At 39.7% G+C, this 18,908-nt stretch overlaps 1 protein-coding gene across 1 annotated transcript in view; it reads right to left on the bottom strand.

Moving 5' to 3' along the window:
• The window catches only part of RAPGEF5 (Rap guanine nucleotide exchange factor 5), a 64,035-nt gene extending 51,935 nt beyond the window's left edge, over positions 1 to 12,100 (bottom strand). The window contains exon 1 of the mRNA XM_054991781.1: positions 11,809 to 12,100. Coding sequence (XP_054847756.1) covers positions 11,809 to 12,100 — 292 coding nt within the window. The remainder of the gene's footprint in view (positions 1 to 11,808) is intronic.
• Between the last annotated feature and the right edge of the window lie 6,808 nt (positions 12,101 to 18,908).

The raw sequence follows: 18,908 nt of genomic DNA, 5'->3' as shown, positions 1-18,908 counted from the left end.
CTAGCCTGGAGCACAACAATGTCACACTATTGCACTAGAAATAAAGGAATTTCTTAATCATTTATCAGCCTCCTCTCCGCATGATCCCTCACAAGTCCCCAACAATTTATAAACATGAGCCTTCATGCTAAGCAAGTTGCCCCTGCAGATGGCCTCAGGAAATGATAGTAGGGCACTCAGTTTAAATGCCAAGTTCTTTTCACTGCATACACCACATATGTAGTTCCCTTCCAATATCCTACATAGCCCATAATCAACCAATATTGTAACCTGTACTATATAAAAATAGTGTTTTCAAAAACAGAAAGTGATTTATTTTTTTAGGCCTAGGGCATAGGAAATTATTCATTATCTTTGCCTCTAGAGTCAATTTGCACATAAAGCCTACAATCCTAAAGATAGTTTCCTGGGAGTAAGCCCTATTGAATAAAATGGGGATTTGCTTTAAATCAGATCTGCTAAGGATTGTTTCCATAGTGGCCCAGATGATATCAACAATTATAAGTAATGAGAAGTAAATCCATTGGGGGATATGTATATCATGAATTAAATTTCTTTAGGCCTTGTAACATAACGAAGGTATTGCATGCATAATTATTATTGAGAAAATAAAACAATATAGTAAACAAATGCAAATAGTATATGCTAATGCATAATTAAAAGACATCTTCCACTGTTATTAATGACAAAGGCAGGGAAATGCAGTAAGAGATTTCCTTTCACACAAGAAAACCATGACAACTTCAAACTGCACAGCTGATGTTAAAGCCTCATAATGACACTAAAATAAAAAGGAACAATAAAAGTCTTGGCTTGTATTATTTAAAGATGACAGATAGATACAAACCAAGCATGATAAACATTGTTTGTATTTTAATAGCCTAAAGGCTACTGGGAGCAATTGCCAAAGACAGAGTAAAAGCACAGTAATACTGTGCTAGGATCTATTGTGCAGCCTTCATTGTTCCCTCCCAGCCATCTGCTTCATGCAATAGATTAATGCTGCACCTTAATGAAACAGCTCCTTTATTTTTATACTGATCATATTACAAGTCCATCTTAAAGAGGTGTGAACTAAGTTTTGTAGGTGAACTGTCCCATGTTTACTTAGAATGGCCGCCTGTCTGTTTAGTTTAAAGGCAGCTTTAAAGATGCCCATCATTCCGTCACATTTTAAATGTTTTCTGGTTTTTTATTTATGCAAAGCACATCTATTTGCTTATCAGCCCACAAGTACATTCATAATATTCTATAGCCTTATGGTTTTCTTCCAAAGCTGTTGTGTAATTTGTGTTCCATTGTATTGTAAAATAATAAAGAAATTCTTTCCCATAAGACAGCAAGAGCTCCACATTCATCTGTTTATTTTATTGTATTTATTTAAAGCATTTATTAACTGCCTTTCTTCCAAAGGTGCTCAAGTGTTTTTTATGAAGTTATGTATCCACGTCTAGATTTGTTACACTCTTGCTATATGTTACAAAGTAATATATAAACCTAATATTTAAAAACAGACTTAGAGTTAAGCCCACAGTTAAAACACAGCCCACATGAAAAAGCTGTGCTAAATAAAACAATCCTTAAGTGCCTCCTGAAGCTAGGGAGTGAGGGAACCAAGATCATCTCCCTGGGGAGATTGTTCCACAATTGTGGAACTGCCACTAAAAAGGCCCTCTCCCATGTAACCACCAACAGAGCTTTTTTGGTTGATGCAGCAGTCAGGAGGGCCTCTTGGTGTGATCCTGCAGCTTTCAAACCAAGGGCAGCCCCATGTAGGGCACATCGCAGTGATCGCTCATCTGAACAAGGTCTCTTGCAGGTGCCAGCCTGTACATGGGCAAAATCAATAGCAGCCTGTACACAGGCTTTCTCTGTGGTGGCCCCCACCCTATGGAACGGCCTGCCTGAGGAGGTCAGCACAGCCCTCACCCCCCTGGCTTTCTGCAAACAATGCAAAACCGAATTATTCAAAAGGTCTTTTTTCTCAGCTAAGAGGGTGATATTGTAGGAAAGGGGTCCCAGATGTTTCGCTAATGAGTTAGAAACCATACATTTCACCATTATGTTGCCTTACATATTATCTGTTGTTTTAAATATGTACTCCTATATCCTACCTGTGCTTTATGTTGTTCAATCTAAGTCCTAGAATTGATTATGTTCTGTTTCAGCAATTCCTCAATCCCATACTGGATCCTTGCTAATACTATATCTTTGTAAACTTATATTCTTTTACCCCATGACATTGTTTATGGAAATGTTCTTGACACTGTATGGAAATGCCCGCTCTTGTCCTTGCCACTAATTGTACTAATCTCACACTATGTAGTCCACCTTGAGTCTCAGTGAGAAAGGCGGAATATAAATAACATAAATAAAATAATATAATAAAATAAAATCCAATTGAGATGTAACTAAGGCATGGATCATTGGCTAGATCTGACTGAACTACGAATGGGCACAGCTAACATGCCAACCTAAGCTGTCAAATGCACTTCAAGACAGCCCAGCCACCTGACTTTCTAAGGTGACCCCTGCGCCAAGCAGTACTTTAAGCTGCAAACCTAACTTTTCAGGTGGAGTGCAACCCCATTCAAGACAGGGAAGATCTCACATTGCTAGTCAGCCTTTCTACGAATCCAGAGAACCTCTGTCTTGTCAGGGTTAGGTTTTAGCGTGTTCACTCTCATTCAGTCCACTCCAAGCACCGGGTTTGGAACATCAGCATCTATAACAGCAACCCACCCAGGTGAGGCGCAAGGAAAACTCCATCCGCCCTCAGCCTGCTGATGCGGGGAGGGTGGAATACAAATCGAATAAAATAAATAAATATAAATAAAATCTCACAATTCATGCTCTTAATTACTATGTAATATCAGCCGCTTTCCTTCACTTGCTTCCACAATACGGTGTAATATTTGATTATCAACTTTGATTGTAATGCTCACCAAGATTCTGAAATGAGATTTCTGAACCAAGGACAGACATAGTCAGAATAAAGTTGAAGCACAGTAAAGAGGAAAAGGCAGAATTCACAATGGAGTGGGGATGAATGAGAGAGGAATGTTCAATCCCTAAAACATGTTCTAATGTGAGCAATTAGATAAAAGATTCTGTGGATAATGTAAACTTAAATAAAAGGTGGGATGAAAATTAGGAAGTTTTTCACAGCTTTCAAGCTGCACAATTTTTTTACCTGCCATCTCTGCATACGTTGTGGCTAGAACTTATGACAAAAAAATTGACAAATCAAAGATATACATTCCTGTCTAACACAGCTTATGAGCTCTCTAATCAATATCGATGTTGGAGAAACAAAAAACGTAGAGAAGAAAAACATGTTAATTGGACAGAGAGAAGGTGAAGTCTGAAAATAATTAGGAAAGGCAACGTGAAATCACAGTGACTGCATCTTAAAAGAGAAGTAAAAGTGTTATGGTAATACATGACATTAAAATATTTAAAATAAAAAGCAATAAACATTCTTTAATGTTCCAATATTCATGTGTTCTCCTTTCTTCTAAATTTATTTATACATTAACTTTTCATTAAAGAGCTATTTGCCTCCATTTTTCTCTCTCTCTCATTTATATCAGGACTTGTTTCTAAAAGAGGAATGTTAAACATTTCCTATTAAAGACTGCTAGTTTGTAAACATCCGCAGGTCCTAAACATTTCCCTGCTAGAAGGGGTGGTGGTGGTAGAGGTGTCAAAGCAGCAAGCTCGCATTGAAGCCCCTACGCTCCATCCTAAGCTCTTATTGGTCAGCAAAGCAAGTTTCAGCATAGTTCTAATACTATAATGCCCTATCAAAGAGAAATAAAATCTTTCATTATCTATGGAGTGGTACTGAAAAGCCCAATCCATAATATACATTTTATATTCTGCTGGGTTATTAAAAGATTGTGTGGCAGGAATTTGGAGGTTGGGGAGACAAGAGAGAAAGAGTGCTTGGAAGCTTTAGTTTACGATGTTCGTGCACATATTGCAAAGGAGTGCTGTTCTGCCATCCTTCACATGCTGTGGGAGGGCAATGAATATGCTCTTTTGTATTCCACAGAAAACATTGAATCAAACAAGAAAATCATTGTACTAAAAAACCTTTGAGCCTAGACTACGCTGGAAACACTGGCATGAATGTATAAAATGAATACAGTAACTGGGTTGTCTTCTGGTTAAATAATAAGGATTTCATTCTGGTAATTTAGTGCTTCCAGTAATCATACATATTAGACTTAGCATTCTATACTATCCTTACATATTACAAGTAAATAAAACTTTTGTTCTCCAAATATAGGTATATTTCTGGATGCTACAACAAATACCATCCAAGGCAGCTTCAAGTGTGTGAAAGGAGAACATGAAGGTTTATGTAATGGCTTGACTTGGAGACCAGGAGATCTGGGAGATCTCAGTTCAAATCCTCACGCCACTGGGACAGTCACTCATAGTGTCACCCTTTGCAGAGTTTCTCTGTCTAAGCCCACTGACTTCAATGGATTTAGAAAACTGTAATTCTGATTAGGATTGCACTGCAAGTGGACTAAAATGTATAAAATATCTTAAAAGGGTTGTTGGGAAGATAAAATGGGGGCAGGGAGAAGAATCAAATACACTGGTGTATGCTACTTGGAAAAAGCATGTGATAAAAATGTAATAAATCTTTGTACTTTTGCAATATTCAACACATATGGCTTGATATTCCTCAGAGTGCTGGCTACAATTATAAGGTAGATTTCATATGTCAGATTTGGGCAAATATTGTGCATCAGGGAGAGGACAAGAGACAAGTAGTAATACTCATAAATCACTGCCATGTTTCTAATAAAGATAATTTATCTTGGGGTAAAAAATGAACTTTTGCTAATACATACAAATCATAATTTTCTCTGGGAGGGCTGATTGTAAAAAATGCTCAACAGTTATAAGCTGCAACATCTTAGAAAAGAAGTACTAGAGAGCATTGTATTAACTTTCAATTATAACAATTTCACTTCTGTCCTGAATGCATGAAAATGGAATGCTAAAGGAGGTGTTCAGAAAAGAGGAAGAAATGGCTTCAAAACAACTGGGCAAGGTGCTGACAAAGGTGTGATATATACCATTCCTCCAACTTGTCTCAACAACAATAAATCTTGAATTTCAACACACTTTTGATTTGTTTCTAGGACAGAGGTCCAAAGTTATTAAGACTACCAAGTCAAAAGTAATGCAACACTACATTTTTTTAAAAAACTCCCATTAAACTTTTGTTAATCAATTTTCTCTATGTACCCCATAGTGTCTGCTCTCTACTTTCTCTGCATTCAAATCCCTCCCTCAGTTAATCCTCCTTCCACTGGCTGGCACTTTGTCTTCCTTCTCTGCACCTTAACGCTCATACTCCATTCATTTCCATCTCACAGATAACCGCTCTTTTCTTGCCCCATGGTCTCTGTACTTCATCTTAGCCTCTCCCCATCCCTCTTCTACTAGCATCACTGAGTTTGTAGGCACACAGAACTTTTACTCCACCAGCAATTCATACCAGTGAAAGCCAGTGGGCCGTGAAACGTTGTATGCAACACAATGGGAAAAACTGGTAATTTTACCATATGCCTCTTAAGTCCAAGGAAAGGAACAGCAGTGCAGAGGTAGGAATACAGGGTCCTCACTTATTACTTTTGATAACCTTTGAAGTCTGCAAAAATGGGACGTAGAATTCTTCCAGGCTGTTAAGTCAGGTTTTATGGCCCACTTTAATAAGAAGAATTTGACATGAAAGCCTCAGGACTGTTGTGGCAACTCATTCATCAAAACCTTTCATAGCTTATTCTAGTAATGGATTATGTTCTTCCTTGGCTACCCATTTAATAAGATTTTTCACCCCTCTGTACAAGTCCCTCTTCCTACAGCTTCATACAGCTAGGATCCAAGAAGATAGGTAAGAGGTACAGTTTGCTGCACCCCAGAGAGCATGTGGACAATGTCCATTATCATGATATGGTTTATTTATGACATTTCATAAATAAAATAGAAAAGTTTCTTTCAACACTCATGAGATTATAATGGATGGGACAGGAAAAGAACTGGACCCAAGGAACTGATGTTTCATCCATGCTCACTGCCACTTTTCCTTGCTCATCTCCTTGATGAACTGCACAGTGAACATATTTAGGACTCTTTCCCTTAACCTTTCAGAATACAAAGATTGGAGAAAACTGGACGCACAGGCCCTAATCATCTATGAGCTGTTATTATCATCTTAATTCTGAAAACAGACAATATAACACTTCATGAAAAAAAATAAAAACACACATGATCCTACCCAAGTTCTCCAGTTGTAGGAGGGGTGTGACCTTTCCAATCCTGCCCCTCCACTCATACTGCAAATGTTTCTTTGTTTCCAAGTTTTAAAAGGGAACTGGATAAATTCATGAAGGACAGGTCCATTACTTAATTAGCCATGAAGGCTGAATGAGACCACCATGGGCAATGGCCAATTGCTGGAGGGGGGGGGGAGCATCATGGGGAAGCTTTGGCCTCTGTGCCCTTTTTGTGGGCCTTTCAGGGCAACTGACTGACAACTGAGGGGATGAGTATCCTGGACCATCAATACAATCCATCACAACTCTTACGCTTTTTGTGGTTTGAAGAAGCTAGGCTGCTGTGCTATAAACCAACAGGACATATCTGCAGAAAGCATACTCAAAGAAAATGTGGTCAGAAAAGAGAAAAGAATAGTGTTGGAGGCTGGGAGTATGTTCATGTGCAAATTCAAGAACAAAGAAGTTACAATGGGATTTATGGGGTACAGGAAATCTGTACATACACGCACAACCATAGGAAAATGTAATCTTTAGTAGCTGGAAGGACAGCCATAACAATCTCTCTAATTTCTTATAGGTTTCAAAAAACATCAAGTCTGCCTGAAGAAGCATTTACAAAGAGAAATACATACATTCATTACATTACATTAGCCTAAACCTGCACAAGGTGTTCTCTACATGAATGTACATTTTGTACAAAGTGTTCCCTATGTGAATATGGAGCAGAAAATGACTTAGAAACTGATTACCTAGACACAAAAAGAAAGTTGAAAGTACAGAAGCTTATACAAGATTCAAAGTCAAAAACTCCCACATGTACAAACTAGTGTTTCAGTGTTGAGTGAGCATGGTGCATGCTTTACTTGGTGTGTGCTATCAGTGTTGACAGTTTTTGGTTATGTTTTCACAGCAGAGATGAGGATTCCTTGCCTCTGCTTTACTCAAGGAAACAAGAAACCTAACCAACATCCATATATGACAGTACTATACTATGGGGTCAGTATCTGACATCTATATCAGCAGACTTTGCACTAGAGAAGCTAAATATGAAGAAACAAGCTTCTGCTACCCTTTATGCAAAGAAAACATAACTTGCCACTTGGAACAACGAATGACATGGGATTAATTCAACTAAGAAAAAGAAGTGACTTGATCAGATCACAACTAGAGATGGGCACGAACCTAAACACAGACCAAAACCCTCCACAAACCAGCCTGGTTTGGGGTTCGTGAACCAGAGTTCGTGGAAGCTCGTTTCCACAAACTTCCATGAACTGGACTGCTGGTTCGTTTGGTTTGAATTAAAGAGCTAGTTTAAATGGCCATTTACCCGGGGGGGGGGGGGGGAAATGGCCATTTAAACTTTTCCTGCCACTTGCAAGCAGCAGGTCCCTTTAAATGGCCCAACCAGCCCCAGCCCCTCACCCCCCTCCCAATCCCCAGCCCCAGCCCCCCACTTACCTTCCCTCTGATGCTGGGGTGGTGGAGGCCTTCTTTGCTACGCTGCAGGCCCGCACGGAAGTTGAAAAGGGCCCTCCCATCCCTCAAATGGCAGCCGTAGTGAGAGGGCCCTTTTCCTCCTCCTCTGCTGCTTGCAGGGCAGTGGAGAAGGTCAAGAATGCTCTTTCTGCCCCTCAAATGGCAGTCATGGCTGCCATTTGAGGGGCGAAAAGGGCGTTTTTGGCCTTCTCCTCTGCTGCGCAGGCCTGTAGGGCAGTGAAGGAGGCCTCCACCACCCCAGCATCAGAGGGAAGGTAAGTGGGGGGCTGGGGCTTGGGGGGAGAGTGAGGGGCTCGGGCTGCGGTTGGGGGCCTGGGGGCTGGGGCTTGGGTTTGGGCCATTTGAAGGGCCCTGCCATTTGCAAGCAGCAGGTCCCTTTAAACTATCTGCTGGCAGGCGGCAGGGGGGATTCCCTCACCTGCCAGCTGATAGTTTAAAGGGCCCTTCCCCTTGCAAGCTGCAGGAAAGGGCCCTTTAAACGATTAAATGCCCCTTTCCCTGCTGGAAACAGGCATTTAAACCCCACGAACCATGAACTGGTTTGTAACTGGGCCAGTTCTGTGCCAGTTCGTGGTCCACAAACCATGAACCCCATGGTTCGGTTTTTTTCTGGTTTGTGCCCATGTCTAATCACAACCAATTTTTTTCAGGTTAGAAATTACATCAAACAGAAATGAAGGAAACAGGAACTATATGCGGTTACAGTCGTTCATTTCAGTGCCTGGCAAAGTATGTTTTGTTGAAGAATGACTTTCCATGCAGATAACCTGAATTATTGACCCAACAGACATTGAACATAAGAATGTCAATACTGTACCTTGCAGCAACTGGTTTTATTGTTATCTTTAATGTTATTGTTGTTTATAAGAAGTTAAAATCAATTTTAATAAATGTTTTTAAAAAAATTTTTAAAAAGAATATCTTTCCAAACTTCCTCTAGAATGCTGAATGCAAAGATCTTTCCTCTAAGCTACATGTTGCCATGTTGATAGCGTAAAGGGCTGCACGTGACTAACAAAAATGGATCCATATTTTTTTAAAATTTTAATGGATTATTAAAATGCAGCATAGCATTCATGCTCCTTATTTATTTCCACTGCTCATAGTCCATGAACCTACAGATATCAGTGGCCCTATCTCATCACCAGAAAATAAGTGAAAACATATTCCGTGTCAGGGTATAACTGTTAATGTAATCATTAGCCCTGAAGAATCACTACTAGTCAAAGTAGACAATACTGAGCTGCACAGACCGAAAGTTTGCACTTGCAGAGGCTGCAGTGACTCCAAATGTAGATCAAACTATGCTCCCCACAAAACAGGCATAAAAATAACTGTCCAGTTAGAGCTTACCTCCCACAGCCCACAAAATATCAAAAGATCCACAAAGAGAAATAAGTGCCACTGTTCTAGCTTCAGTTTATTGAAATTAGCATGTCCTAGTTTGGAGCTTGTTCACATGAAAGGAAAAGAAAGAGCAAGGGAAAGAAAGAATGAATCATAAATTTATCAACAAGCTCCCAAAGAGGGCCAGGTGACAACAAGAAAAGCTCCCAGAGTTGTGGAAATTCAAAGCAACTGTCCAGGGAGAAACAGTTCTATATAATCAATCATCATGTACCCAGCATTGCAAGTCAAGCAGAAAGTGAATACATGGACAGTTCCATAATAGGTGAGAGTTCTGGCCCGGCTGAGGGTGAGTCACTGGAGACATTAAGAGTCTCAGTACCTTAATGCGTACCACCTTGCAGCGACTTGTCTGGATCCAGCCATCTATTTTCCCTGTATGAATCCTTCCCATATCCCCCAGATGAGTTTAGAAGGGCCTATACTTGCTCAAGAGCTGTCTGGGTCTCCCAACAGTACTGGTGTTTCAAGTTCCAGAAATAATACAAGTTACTACAGAGAGTACTGATCAGAGACATTCTTTAAAACATTTCCAACAAAATATCCCATGCAATGTTTCATATTTCAGCTTATTCATTATATCTAAAATCTAATATCTAAAAACATCTCCAGTCAATTTTTAGAGAAAATTATTTATATTGTTTTACTCAAAATATGCCCAAAATATGAACAAATTTTACAATTAGTTACTTTGGGCTACCTCTGTTCAAAAAAGAGTTTTTTTAAAAAAAAATACTTTCAGTTCTTTTATTGAACTTAGAAACAGAACTATGCACACTGCAGGACAGACTGTCAGCTTCAAGACGGTGTGATGAGAGCTGAAAGATACAGAGGGAAATCATCCAAGCATAAAATATATTATCATCACAGCCAGTCATGTTCACATGACCATTTTTCACCTATAGTACAGAACAATGAAATGTTAATGAGCAGCTGGATCTGAGAGGTAGGGAGAAAAGAAGGGAATCAACTGAAAGCTACTCAACACTTAAACCTTAGCCAGCAACTCTGCTAGGAATTTAAAAGCAGCAGAGCATAATGTACTGCATTACTGTTCAGTAAGATTACAAGCAAGCATGCATACAGCTGACAGCATCCTACAGGGCAAGTGGACCAATCACACCAAACAAAAAATCAGACAGGGATTCCCCCTATCTCACGAGAATTTACACCACCTCACCCAGAGTATCCTGGCATGAACCTTCTCTATTCTTTGATTTAGCTGTAGTTAAAAAAATATCCACATCATTATTATGAGGAAACACAGCAATCAGACAGCAGTGCTTCCTCTACACAAAATATTGATCTCTAGGCACACAGAACAGCTCAGTGGGCAGCACAATAGTCCGACATTTAGTCTTTCTTTGGGTTTATTCTGCAGGAAAACTACACTGTAGAGTTAAAAAGCAAATGCTTTACACCCTGCAATATTCTACCTAGTTAAGGCCAGAGAATCTGGCACAAGTGTCCTATAGGACTTCACAGACGTTATTTATGCTTTAATCCTTTTAAATCCTTGCAAATGTGTTTATTTTTAGTAATCTCATTTGGAAAAGAGCACTAAGAATGTGCTTTGTAGCTCCACTGAGAATAATAAAAAGAAATACAAACTCCATTCCTGCTACGTTTCACAGCCCTTCTGCAATTACGCTGAAAACTCTGAAGGTTAGCCACAAAACTGCTTTAATTAAAACTGTAAATATATTGCAGGTGATCCCAATAAACTACCAGAGCAGCTTTGTGACAGCAAAGTGTACATTAAAGCCAGGAACTCAAGCTGAAAAAATAACCTGCATCTCAAACAGTTTGATCAATATAGTAATTGCTTCAGGCTGAAGCAAAATTACAACCCTTGTTTTACAGACACACCAGTACTAGAGGAGGTTATATTGTTGCATCTTGTACTACCTAATAAAGGTGGCTATCTAATAAGCCACTTTCAAATGCACAGGCACTCTGTTGAGAAGCAAAAAAACCCCCGAATTTATAAATAGGAAGTATAATGCTAGGTATGCATCCTAAATAAATTGATCAGTGTAGTAATAGCTTCAGGCTATAGAGTATCACAATCTAAAGGAAGGATAATTAGTACTGTATTCTTGATGCTAGAAACATGTGCTGTGGATGCAATAGGTAAGCAATTAATTAGAAAAGAGGTAGAAGTTGGTACAAAACAAGTAGATGCAGAGTATTTGCAATGATTGCTGACCTGCATACCCAGCAAGTATAAACCCCAGGTTACTTTCTGCATATCATCTTATCACAGACCCCTCTTCAATTCTTTGCATTTTGATATATTACAATACAAAATGATCCACTGAAAATGTTAGTGGAAACTAAAGCAAACCCCTCCCTCCTTGCTTTGATCCACTTCTATCAAATATAGACAATATATTACCTTTATCTTGCCAAATATCAATGCAACATTATAATAACAATAATTTAAATGCAGCACTGCAAATCAGTTTAAATACATGCTATTCAAAATGCTGGCAGCAAACACTATAATATCTAGTAATTGCCCAATAACTGGCAAGCTACCATTGCACACTGGGCACAGGGCTGCTTTTCAGGAGGGGGTGCAGTTGTAATTTACCTGTCTCTTTGTCCTGTACTTCTTCCAGGTGTAAGTCATTCAGGAGGTGCTCCAAAATCTTCTCTGGTGTCCCAGATACTACCACATATCTGTCAGAAAGCAAAGAGTCCACAGAGTCATCCTCTGTTGAAGACTGAGAACGGCTGCTCCATTCATCCTCCTCATCCTCTTCATCAATATATTTAAAATAAGGCACATCAAATGTGGGCAAAGGCAACTCCCTGCCTAGAAACAAGGCAGAATCCTTCCTCTCTACATGGGGGTCAAAGATTCTCACTCTGGAACTTCCCATAATGTAGGGCAAGTAACAAAGGCATTCCCTACATGGTGAGGTATATTGCCATCTCAGTCCTGCTGCCGGTAGCTGAGTTCATCTGGCTGCCGAGAGCTCTGCAGTCAGCTTGCGTGTGTGGCTGTATCTGAGCACCCAAGGAAAAAACTCTTACCTCCAATCACTCTCGGCACTCCCTGACGTGGGGGCTGGGCTATGTGACGACATTCTCCTAAGCACCAGCACATCTTGGTCCAGTTCCTTCACTTGAATAGTAGTCACTTCATCATCCAGCTTTAATTTGGAGAGAGGGACAAATAACAAAGAAAAATGAGTAAAATCTCCAGAGAATGAGGAAAGGAAGGGGTGGGGGAAGCCTTGATTAGAACTGTGTTTTTCCTCTATCACTGCTGTCATACGCAGCAGCCACTGCTCTTGATTTACATGCTGAAGATTTCACAAGGCACCAGAATTTGAGCAGGTTTTTCTTTTCTTAGGGAAAGACAGCCTGAGAGCTGCAGCTACAAAGGATGATATTTAAAACATTTGTGGGGAGAGGAAGAGTAACAGAAAGTGGAATCTCTATTCCTGTTACCAGTCTCCATCACACTGAATGTGTCTGTTAGTAACAACTATTGATCACACATTCTGTTTCGGGAATGTTATGTTTCACTACTGCTGTTTGTTCGGAATTAGTGACTTAACAGATCAAACTGAACTACTAAGACATATAGCCAGCCATAGAACCCCTTACAGCACTTTAACAACACCATGCTTGTGCAGTTAAGCAACTCATTCTTGAGGGTAAGGCAATGAAAACAGTAAAAAAAAAAAGTATTAAACTGTTTCTTGCATTTAACTCCACAAGCCTAGCAATCAAATTTTAGAAACCAAAAGCCTATTTAAGATTTGAAATAACATACAGAAAAGGTATGCCCTGGATTTCAGTGCTTAGCAGGCTGACTTCCCGCCAACCCACTGTACACCTCTAAGCTGGAAGAAATTGAACACAACTATTTCTGCACACAGAGGGTTGGATCCAATAGATTTTTCCATTGGTGAAAAGGGGAGGATAGGGTCCCCTTTGACCAACACAAGGACTATGTTGGGGCTCGTGAGGCCTGCATGAACAAAAGCTATGTGGAATGGGGGCTGTAATAAAAAGAGAGATTACAGTGATATTGAGTGACAGAGCTGGCTGGATCCAACCCATAACTTATATGGACTAATAAAAACCTGTGACTGTAACAGTGGATACAGACCATCTGCTGAGTGAACAATCTGTAGTGATACAGACTGACTGATAAAGAACTCCCATTAGTCCCCTCCGAGAACCTCCTAGCAAACCCCCAGTGTGGCAAGAAACAGTTCTGATGACATTTTAATTAAGCTAAATGCTCAACAGTAGTGTTTTTTCACAATTCTATTGTTTAATATGCAAGATGCTTCTTTGTATAGCCTGAGACAATAAAACCATTAAGTAGCATCAAATTGGTATTCAATTATACTGCAACAGAAAATGTATGTTCAATGAAAACAGCAATATTGCAGAGCAATGTCATTTTCTGGTTAACCTTTTTCTTCTCCATTATAATTTTAATGACATGAAAGAACTCACAAGCTAATCCCAGCAGCAGAGCCACGCTCTGTTAGATACCAGAGGAACCTGTTTATAGATGTGGTCTTGCCCCAAAGAGCTTTCAGCCCATGAAAATCTCTATTCATTTATTATGACCATATACATATTACACACACACACACATTTGTGGAGCATGTGTGTAATTATTAAATTTTTGCCATGTCAGACAAGCAGGTACCAAGCCAATTAACAAAGGATATTTGCTGGAAATTCCCTAAGGACATTAGCAAGACATCATGTTGCAAGAATACTGATGCATAATTGTAATCTTCTGTTTCATGGTGTATGCTTTTGCAGCCCATACACTTGTGCCACAACCATAAAAGAATGAGATAAGAGCAGGCTACTCCCTAAAATTATTCAGTTAAGAATAATTTAATGCACAGTTTTATATTTTTGATTTTTTCAGTATACCCATCAGCTCACATAGCCCTCCCCAGCCCCCACCTCTTTCACAGACATTGAATTAAATCTAAAGGAACATGTCGTTCTTTTGATATTATTTTTCCCAGATGCAAGCTACTGAATCTCCAATCTGAAAACCATGAAAATAGATTAAAATTGCTTAAGCAGATTTCATTTTTTTCATTCCTGGAATATATATCTGTACCACTGAAGTAACATCTTTAACCTATGTAAGTTACGAAAAATAGTAAGAAGTGACATGCTGTATGTGTGAACAGCAGTCTTCCAACTCCCTCTTTCAATGGCAGTCCCTACAGTCTTTGAAAAGCCTGTGATGGTCAGGGGCTTCCAGAAGAACCAGCACTCAAGGCATGATAGGCTAAACACAGTAATGAAAAATTATCTCTCCCCATGTACATGTGCACATACAGGCCTCTATAAATCCGTCCATAGTTATCTTTATGCATTAATAGATAAAGTCCAAACAAGTTAATCACTTGAACCCCCATTCTTTTCACTGGAAGAGTTAAACACATACTCATAGCTTCCACGTCATGATAATAGTGCTTAACAGCACTGAACTTTGGTAGGTTTGATTCCCGCCCCCCCCCCCGCTAAATTCTGCGCACAGAAGCACCCCTTCCAAAAAAGCTCAAAATGCCCCTGATTTGCTGCTCCTGGGCTATGGGAGATCCGCAGGAACAACATGGAGGGGGGTTGGAAGGCTGGCACAGGAAGGCGAAATCCTTCCCCCCCCCCCCAGTCCAGATCATTTCAATGGAATCCAACCCAGTATAAATATTTATGTTCTGAAATGAACTGAATTTGAACTCTTTAGACTAGGTTTTAACTTGTATATATATCTACTTTGAATAACTGGAGGTACGTCTATTATTCAAAGGACATTTTGTCGATTCAGGAAGTAACCATAAAAAAGGAAAATGCAGTTGCTGAAAGGGCAAACCAGACGTGACTTCTGCTTATATTGCCATTGATCTCAAAATGGCAGGGGTGCACTTCAGGATCAATTTCATTATTATTTTGGATCCAGAAGAGGTGATTTTTACCATGATTACTGATTTTAGAGTAGGATGTGACTGGTTCAAGATTCAAATCTTGAATCTTGAGTTTGGGGACCATTATTTTAAATGAGGAATGTATTAGAGGGTCTGGGACAGCTGTTTGTGCAAACCTGGTACACAGTCCTCCCCCTAAGCACCTGCTAAGTTTCAAGCAAAGCGAAAGAAGGGGCTTGATTTTACAGACTTCCTTCTAAGTAGGTGTAAAGTAGATGCAGGCATACTACTCTCCAGTAATGTGTATGAGGAGAAAATGACAGTCAAGCAGTGGTCTACTTGGAGATCACTGGCATTTTAAAAAATCCTGTCTGCTTTCATTTAATTCTCCTACTCTTATAGTGACTGACAACAAAACATTTTCTTCCCAATGAAAATTCTGTATTTGTCATGCTTCCCCCACTGTGTTGTTGTTTGTTTCTTTTCATAAACTGAGAAAAGAAGGAGGGAAGGAGAACCACAACTTTGCCATTATTCCCTATGAGGAATTTGGGGTGTGTGTGTGTGGAATTGCTGTTCTTTAACCAAATGACACCAAAACTGTAAGGGAGCTAGTGCTGCCTTGTCCATCAAAGAACCCCCAAGTTTCAAGCAAACTGAACCAAGGATTCCAATTCCAGAGTGGCTGTTTTTCAACCAAATGACACCAAAATTACAGGAGTGATAGCAATGCCTGTCCACTAAAGAACTCCCAATTTTCAAGCAAACTGGACCAAAGGGTCCAAATATGGGCCCTTGAACAAGCTGCCTCCCAGCCATCCTAATTGTAAATAAAAATGTCCACAAAGGAAGGAAGGAAGGAAGGAAGGAAGGAAGGAAGGAAGGAAGGAAGGAAGGAAGGACAAATGAGCCAGAAGCCCAGCTCTACATGGCCCTGCACCTGGCTAACGTCAGCTGGAAGCTACTTTCACTGGACCACTACCTGGGAAATCCAGAGAATCAAAGAAAAACAAGATGTCTACTGCTGATGGTAGCAAGCAACCCAACATGAAAAACTGTGTGTTTGTAATAATGCCTAAGAATCCCAGATTTGTGTAATCATTCTGGAAAAATCAGAGTAACAACCAGAAACACTGATTTTCTTATATATTTTTGGCTTTGAATTCCAGAATGCACACTTCGAATATAAAGACTATCAATTCAGTCTACATAATTACTTAGCCAGTTAGAATATTTTCCTTTCCTATTGGTGAAATGACCCAACAGTCCAAATGTCAGGTTCAGACAGAACCTAACCCTGCCAATTTAAGTAGCAGCAAGAACAAAAAATACATAAAATCCTAATTCAGGCAACAACATTAACTAAACAAAGCATTTGAGTGACAGAAGCCCACACATTCTCTTTTGACTCATAAATTTCCAAACACAAAAGGGAGCTGCTCTTTGTAACAGGTAGTCTGGGAAAATGTTTAGACACATATGGACTGTTTGTCACGTTCATTAGCAAAAGACAAAAGCCATGAAGAAAACTTTTGTTTTCACAGCTGTATTTGCTAAAACTGACACAGCACAGAGAGATATTGCTGATGCATCTAATTGCTGATCTGTTCTATCTTCCCACAATTTGATGCTGGTACCAGGGCATAACCCTGAATGATAAGGTAGGGTTTATTCCAAAAAGAATGCTGACAGGTTTCAAAGACACCAACAGCCATTCAATGATGGACAGCCCCCATCTAAAAACACCATATTCATGAAAGTTCAGGTGCCTTTAAGCATAAATTGAATGCTAGATAAAGCATAGAAAACATTTAATCCAGCTTTGTGCACCTTCCACATACAAATGTTCTTAGCAGCTTAGCCTGGAGAATCAGAGGATTGCTGTGTTTGTAAATGCATCTGACGTGTATGTTTGATGCATCTGACGAAGAGAACTGTGATTCTCAAAAGCTTATGCAACAGTAAAGTTGGTTAGTCTTAAAGGTGCTACTGGACTCTTTTCTATTTTGCTACTACAGGCTAACACGGCTAACTCTTCTGGATCTGTGTTTGTAAAGATATTTCTAACTTCCTCCAACAAAGGCTGTTCATGCATGCATATCTTCTGCTCTGTCAAGCATCAAATGATGACTTGCATGTCTGAACTGGCCACCACAAACGTAACAGTTCATATAATCCAATGCCAACTCAAATCGTTTGAGTGTCTACTGGGTAATAATCAATTGATACATACTTGTATGAAACACTGAATATGAAATTCTTCATACTGCACACATTAATATAAACAAGTAAAGAGGCACAACCAGGCAAACCATGTCAGATTTGCTATTGACGAGAATAATCTCTCTACTAAGACAACATTCACACTGGTGGACTTTCAAGCTATCAGCATCTGTGCTTGTTTTTAGAAGACAGAAGTATAAGGGGGAAGCAGAGCCCACTGCATGTTCCATGACCCCTTCAGCATTTTTAATGCCTCACTTCCAAATTTTCACATGAAATATTGTACTATGTTAAATATTCCTATGACTAGACTGTTCAGGGTGCACTGCCCTTCATCCCATCTACTGTTCCACCCACTTTCCTTCATTACCTGAACTTTTTGCTTTTGCGCTAAATAAAAGCAATTACATCAATGAACTAGTCATTCTCACTGTTAATTTTATTATGCTAATTTGCTTTGCTAAAGTCACTCTCATCCTTAATACTGACTCAAAGTGTCCTCCTTCCCCATCATACCCACAGGTTTATGCAGGCATGTATCATTTGATGATCATCACCCAATGTGCATCATAGTTACTGGGATATGTATGGGTTCAACTGCACACATTCCAACTGCTAAGGGGGATAAGAACTACAAGCAAGTCTGAGAAAAGATATGAAAAAGATAAAGATTAGTACTAGGAGAGTGAGGGCCAAAATCAGTGATATGTGACAAGAAATGGGGCATACACATAAAATTTCATGATGTCCCCCGTGGAGCAAATAACAACTGCCAAATCTAATACAACACAGCAAGCATCCATGGATTGGTATCTGTTGTATGTGTAGGATTGGCAAGGTAGGATTAAGTGAGAGCAAGCCCATTTGGTCATGCTACAGACATATCACCCACTTTCTCAGCTAACAGGGGATCCATTCTCATACAGATAACAAACTCTGGCTTGCAATATAGGCACTGCCTGTGTATAACATATCTAATCCATAGAGTTGACATAGGGTTGCAAGCTCCAGGTTGGGAAATTCCTGGAGATTTAGTGTGTGTGTGTGTGGGGGGGGGGGATCCTGAAGAGTGCTGGGTTTAGGGAGGGACCTCAGCAGGGTATAAAGTCCACCCCCCAAAGCTGTCACGTTCTCCAGGGGAACTGATTTCTGTCATCTGGAGATCAGTTAGAATTCCAGGAGATCTTCAGTCACCCACTTGGAGGCTGGCAATCCTAGCCTGAACCAAATTCAAGAGGCTATAAAGTACAAGGCCTCTTTTCTAAAAACAGCAGGCATATCCAGATACACAATATATAATAAACACCCAAGCCCACAACAAAAGAATCACAATAAACAAAGCAATAAAATAGCATGCAATTATATCTTCAGGAATATTTGGCTTATTTCAGGCAGCTCAGGATAAAGAAAACTTGTATTACTGGAACAATTTGCTATGTTATCTCCAAGTTGAGCTGTACTTATTATGCTTTGGTAATATAAATGTGGAAAATTAATCATGGACAGAATTATACACAATAATGATTCACGTTGCACTCCAATCAAT

This window comes from Eublepharis macularius, chromosome 11, assembly GCF_028583425.1.
Source record: "Eublepharis macularius isolate TG4126 chromosome 11, MPM_Emac_v1.0, whole genome shotgun sequence".
Taxonomy (NCBI): domain Eukaryota; kingdom Metazoa; phylum Chordata; class Lepidosauria; order Squamata; family Eublepharidae; genus Eublepharis; species Eublepharis macularius.
Note: the sequence above shows the minus strand (reverse complement) of the source record. Positions and strands in the feature narration are given on the sequence as shown.